The sequence below is a fragment of the Coccinella septempunctata genome, chromosome 1, assembly GCF_907165205.1.
Source record: "Coccinella septempunctata chromosome 1, icCocSept1.1, whole genome shotgun sequence".
Lineage (NCBI taxonomy): Eukaryota > Metazoa > Arthropoda > Insecta > Coleoptera > Coccinellidae > Coccinella > Coccinella septempunctata.
In genome coordinates, this window is record NC_058189.1 from 69,495,179 (window position 1) to 69,501,178 (window position 6,000).

The 6,000-nt window shown below is 39.2% G+C and overlaps 1 protein-coding gene across 1 annotated transcript in view; it reads left to right on the top strand.

Moving 5' to 3' along the window:
* The window catches only part of LOC123322669 (zwei Ig domain protein zig-8-like), a 279,535-nt gene extending 273,959 nt beyond the window's left edge, over nt 1–5,576 (top strand). Inside the window, exon 5 of the mRNA XM_044910647.1 lies at nt 4,882–5,576. Coding sequence (XP_044766582.1) covers nt 4,882–5,003 — 122 coding nt within the window. The 3' untranslated portion in view covers nt 5,004–5,576. The remainder of the gene's footprint in view (nt 1–4,881) is intronic.
* The last annotated feature ends 424 nt before the right edge of the window (nt 5,577–6,000 follow it).

The following is a 6,000-nucleotide window of genomic DNA, read 5'->3' on the forward strand; positions in this document are numbered from 1 at the left end:
GTTTGGCATTGGAAGGAAAAGGAGAAGAAATAAAATTTCAGAGTGCATTTTTGAGAGAAAATTGGAAAAAACCTCACCTCAAGAATTGACTCGGAAAGAATTTGTGTGTCAAGAGCACTTTTGCGATGAAGATATCAAAAAAGGTGATGGATTCATTATGAACGAAATCGAAATTGTCATCCCTCGTGAGAAGTGGACACTTCTGAATAATAATATCTAACAAATAAAACCACATGGTTCAAAAGTGGATATTCTTGAAGAATTTGGTTGACATAACATAATATATGGTTTAAAACGGTTCTCAGCTGAGCATTGGAAACAGAATCTACTTTAATAAATGATAACTCTGAGATTGATACCTTTTGTTGTCTTGATAGATTCTACTCCTCACTGCGATATATATAATTTCGAAGAATACATTAAACTAACTAACATATCCTGTTTTCAATAAACAATGAAGGTAGGTATCATTTTTTTGATCAGTGATTTCTTTCCAATTTCATTGATTTCGTCATTTATTATGAATGAACGAAGCTCATAACAGAGTCCCCTTTATAATATGACTAGTATTTCAGTGCATATAATTCAGAGGACTCATATTCAATATAGATTTAAAGAAAGGTATTTGAAAAATCATAGGAAAACCACGATGACACAACCTGAAATAAAATGAAGGCTGTTCATTTGAGATTGACGCTAAAAATCCCCATACCTTATCGATAAACGTAGCGATCGCAGCGACTCCTAGCCTACGTTCCCCGTTTTTGAAGACACATTTTGAGTACGGCGATCGTTCTCCTTCTCTCCACTCTCCATAGAAATACGTTGACGTTTTCATTCAATGACACATCTCCGAGAACCATCTAGTGTCACTTCCATCAACGTCAGTAAGTCTATTTTTTGAAGAAGATGAACAAATGGTGTCACAGGTCAATCCTTTGCTTCTAATGCGGATTGTGAACTTAAGGGAGAACTATTGTGCCCTCCTTTCATTCACTGTGTTAATCCATGACTTGTAACGTAACTTCGAAGAATGAATTCATCAAATTTCTTCCACGACACTTCCGAGCTTAAAACGAAACGTTAATTGAACCAATTTTGAAATCTAGACACTTCCTCAACCTCCGACTACTTCCCCGGAAAACGAATAACAAAATTTCGCTCCTGTCTCCCGTTTCTTGACGTTCGTATCCTGACGTAACCCACAGCCCGCTCAACGTGTCAAGTAGAGCGAAAGAGTATCAGATAAGAGATTTATGCTACTCCAGTCTGCCGCGGCAGTTGTGATTTATCATTCATAATTGAACGGCATAAATCACGACCGGCCATTCAAATATCGAAACAGCTAGGATCGCAGCAACAGCCCGGAAAGCTCGGGGAATAATGAAATTATGGTAATTCGTGATTTTTGCCAGCGTTCTTGACACTTTCCATACTCTCGATATTGCGGTTCATTCCGTTCGACTTCCTGCGATGTGAAATGCGAGATGTGGATTGAATTTTTTTCGAATCCCATGGAAACGGCGCTGTTTCATTTGTGGAATCTTTCCTTGTTGACGTTCAAGTGGTTTGAAACCTTTAGATTTTCAAGACAAGGGGGTAAACTACCCTTCTGACCTTCGGGGACCACCGCAGAAGTTGATTTCCTGACAGTAAATCACAGAAATTGTTTAAATTTACTATTAGTCTGTGTCATAAGGTTCAATTTTTCACTACAATTCACTACAAAAATGCATCCTCATTTTAGAGTAACTTGATCATTCATTTTCTCGTTTTGGTTTCAGTTGACATACTTTAATTTCCTTTCAGGAATTTTTTTTAGTTCAGAGAATCGATGTACAACCGTGAAAAACATCATTCTGAATTGGGAATTCATTTTTCCTAACTTTCCAGTGTCCACCTCTGCTGGTGTGAAAACCCGGGGGGAGCAGAGGGCACTCAAATGTGAACCATCGTTACATTTGATGTCCGCACAGTCTTGCCGATGTTGAAAGGGGAAGAAAATGCGGTACCTGTGATATCCCTTGACCACGAACTCAATTTCAATACTCAAATCTACACTGTTCGCCTCCTTTTCGCGATACACCCAGATTATTTCCGAATTGGCTCCTCTTCGTGCCGACAAACCCACAATATCGGTAGTTCGCTGTCCAACACGGGAATTTTCAATGGCCAATTAGAATATTTGTTACCGCGTCGATATTAATGGCAAATTCAATAGGAAAGGCATCGACATTCGTGCCAACCCGCGGATAAATCAACGTCCGATTCGATTACACGATAAAAATGTTCATTTTGTCGGCGGCAGTTCGAACAAACCGAGAGCCGATTGTTTTCAAAAAGCGTCGCATTAGTGGATCGCAAATTGGCATCATGAGTGTCGTAAATTGGCTGTATTATTCTCGCTGAAAATGCGAGTATCCAGACTAAATTTCAACGCGAGCACAATGAACGGGCTAATTCGACAAACATGTGCGAGTTTTGGTTAATGGGGAATGTGCATTTTGCTATTTTAGGCGAAGATCTGCTTTGTGAACACATCCTGCGGTCCAATTATTATGCTCCATTATAAAAATTGAATTTAAATGCGATTTGGAAAGGTTAATTCCGTTTTGTGACGCAACACAATGCTTTTGGATATGATGCAGCTCAGGTAGTTCATATTTTTGAGCTTTTCTTGAAGTATTGTGAAGTTTTCAGCGATTTGATTCATTTATACTCTTCTTTTATGTGGAGACTATCAAGGTATGATATCTATAATAAAATCACACATCAATTAAATTGTCGTCAATTTGGATATGCGAAAAATTGCAGCAAAATGGATCCCCAAATGTTTGAATGTTGACCAAAAGCGTGCAAGGGTAGTAGCATCGCGTTCGATCTGTGCTCGTTTTGAAAACTTCTTAAAACGAATTGGTTCTATGGATGAGACTTGGGTACATTTCTACGATCTAGAAACAAAGCACTAATCGATGGAATGGCGACACTCTGGTTCTCAAAGATCTAAGAAGTTTCGTGTCCAAAAATCTGCTGGACGCTCTTACTTCAGTTTTTTGGGATTGCCATGAAGTAATCATGATTAATATTTTGGATAAGGGTAGAACCAAAACAGGAGATTACTAGTCGACATTACTAACCACCTTACGGGAAAAAATTAAAGAGAAAAGAAGCGGTAAGCTATCCAAAGGTGTTTTGTATTTGCAGGACAACGCCCCTGCACACAAATCTCATGTTGTCATGCAAAAAATTCGTGATTTAGGGTTGGAATTACTAGAACACCCACCTTATTCACCAGATTTGGCTACATCCGACTATCATCTCTTTCCTCAACTGAAAAAAAACTTAAAAAGGTCGTAAATATTCTTCCAACGAGTAGGCAATAAAAGCTGTAGAGGTCTGATTTGCAGAGCGAGAAGGAACATTGTTTTTTGAAAGGTCCAGAGACGTTGCAGGTTCGCAGTAATAAATGTATCTAATTAAAAGCAGAATATTTTGAGTAATAAAATATTTTGACATTGAAATTTGTAACGTGGTCACCTCGGAGAAAACTTATCTCGAGCGCCAGCTATTCTTTTCACTAGGAAGAATAGCAAACCTACCAGAGTAGCTGCTAGTCGGAGACAGAGTTCGCTGTTATCTAGGGTGGTAGCGATAACGAAGTAGTCAAAATCAAATTATGTACTAGTTTATTCACACCTTCGGAAACTGATTATATGTACAACGGAAATATGTGTAGGTATGAAATATGAGTGAATCGATCAGCAAACATACATTCTGGAAATTCTATCCGATAACGAGCACTTTATAAAGTTTATACCGGGTACAGTGAAAAATCAAAGGTTGTTTAATAAAATGCGCCAACCAGAACTGACGAAATGGATACTAAGGATGACCTCGCGAAGTGAAATGACTTGATATACAGTATCAGGATGTAATTAATTGTATTTCTCCAGAACTGAAAGAAACACAACCAGGGCGGATCTACTCGAGACTTTGATTCGCTACCCCAAGGGCTAACGCTCCATGACTGATAGCCAAGAAAAGGTCTATTTTGAGCGCAACTACAGGATTTCACTGACGACAAGCGGTATCTCTTATTCTCTACCCCAAGGGCTTACGCGCCATGATTGATAGAAAAGCGTAAAAAGTGACTAAACAGTAACAGAGTCAAAGTGAAAGAGACTGAAGTAAAAGAGAAAAGTGGCCGTCGCGGGGGAAAATCTGCTTTTATAGGCAAATCCCCCCACATGTTAAAAATCTGAAATTTCCAGAATGCGACAAGAGTGAAAAACGTCGTCAGCTCCGGTTTATCGCATATCAACATCAGAAAAACGTCGAAATCTTCGACGGCATGCAAGAAAAACAACTTAAAACACAGATAAACGGTTCTTTTTACATTTACTCTGCCTATCGGAATGAATGTACTGAATATTTGAGAATTAAATATTTTCAAAGGCGGAAATGTAAAATGAAAGGAATGCACTAAAATGAACTCCACTTTTTCTCAGAAAACTGGAGATCATTACAAATTTTGTTTGGTTCCATAGTAGGCTAAAAATTTTTCAATATATCCTCGTAGCTAAAATACTGAATTGTGTATCTTACATTTCAACCAAACGACTTGAAGATATTTTGTAATATGTCAAATACAAGCGGGAAAGTAGTTTGTAATTTCTATTTCGATCAGAGCAAAGCATGTATGTCGCTCAGCTCAGATTATTCTAGTTTGATGACCAGCAATCTTCCCCACACCTCACCCAGAAACCTCAGGGTGACTTCTTCCAAACGCCCGAACGACTCCAAAAACAACCCGCCATCACGCTAATAGTCCCCGCGGGACGCTGTCGAAAATCCCGAGGTAATTATCCGTTTCTGTTTCAGGGGAACATCCCGCAGCGATGCATCATGGGCGCGCCGCCACGACACGCCTTTCCCGTGTGCTCCTGCTCCTGATCTCCGCCGGAACGGTGCTGCTCCTCTGCGGCCGCAGCGGGACTGCGTAACAGAACGGACGACCTTGGACCGGTCCCTGCTTCGGCGCCAATTGACACTAGGCCGTTTCGCCGCTGAATTATGTGAATGTGCCAGTTCGGACGTTTCGACCAGGTCGGAAGTGATGGATCGGTGATGCGGATATCCGGCCCGCAGGAGGACCGGCAAGACGGGGGTTTTTCTACTGAATTAACGGCATAACTGACTCGGTGTTTGGAGCCACTATTTCTGCAGTTATTGGAGATGACAGGATCAGAAAGTAGGGAAATACAGCCGATTTATGTTCGAAGTATTTGGGAGTTTGAATGAGTGCGACAGGGTATATTTTACATCTGCACTTTCGACGGGAGTCTAAATTTGAGAACACAGTTTTAATATATGAAGGTCATAGTGTACAATGCCACACAGACACGTACTTTTTACAGGTGCGATTCATTGATAGATGTTAATTAGAAGTTGCGCCATAATATTGTCTGAAATTGAAGATCGTGCTTGTTGTGAATGGATTGAACAGTACTGTCAAATGTCAACGTATAATGTTGCACAAAAATGTATTCAAGATTGAATAGACACTCAACCAGTAACTCCTGCCATACTCTTTGGGTAGCTATCAAGCTTTTTTATATATTTCAGGCGAAATCTGTGACATTGTCGAAAAACCAGCTTTTCTACTCTTCCTTCCCGGTTACATTTCTTCTGTAATGTTAAGTTCAAACAACTGAGTTTTTACCATATGGGTATATGCCAACAATTTTGTTTTGGAAGTTGCGGAGGAAAGATTGAGTCTTGGTTCATTTCTTTACAAGTGGCGCTATAGTATTTATTTGTTTCTCATTTGTAAACGTCAGTTTCCAAAAACACGATATTAATCAAGAAAGTTTATTTTATCAAGTCACTAACTTGTAAAACTGACAGTTAACTTGCAAAATTTTAACAAGTTAGTAGTATTATTTACATTAAAAAATTTTGTTTTATCGTTATATATGTTGAAAATCATAGTACAATTGT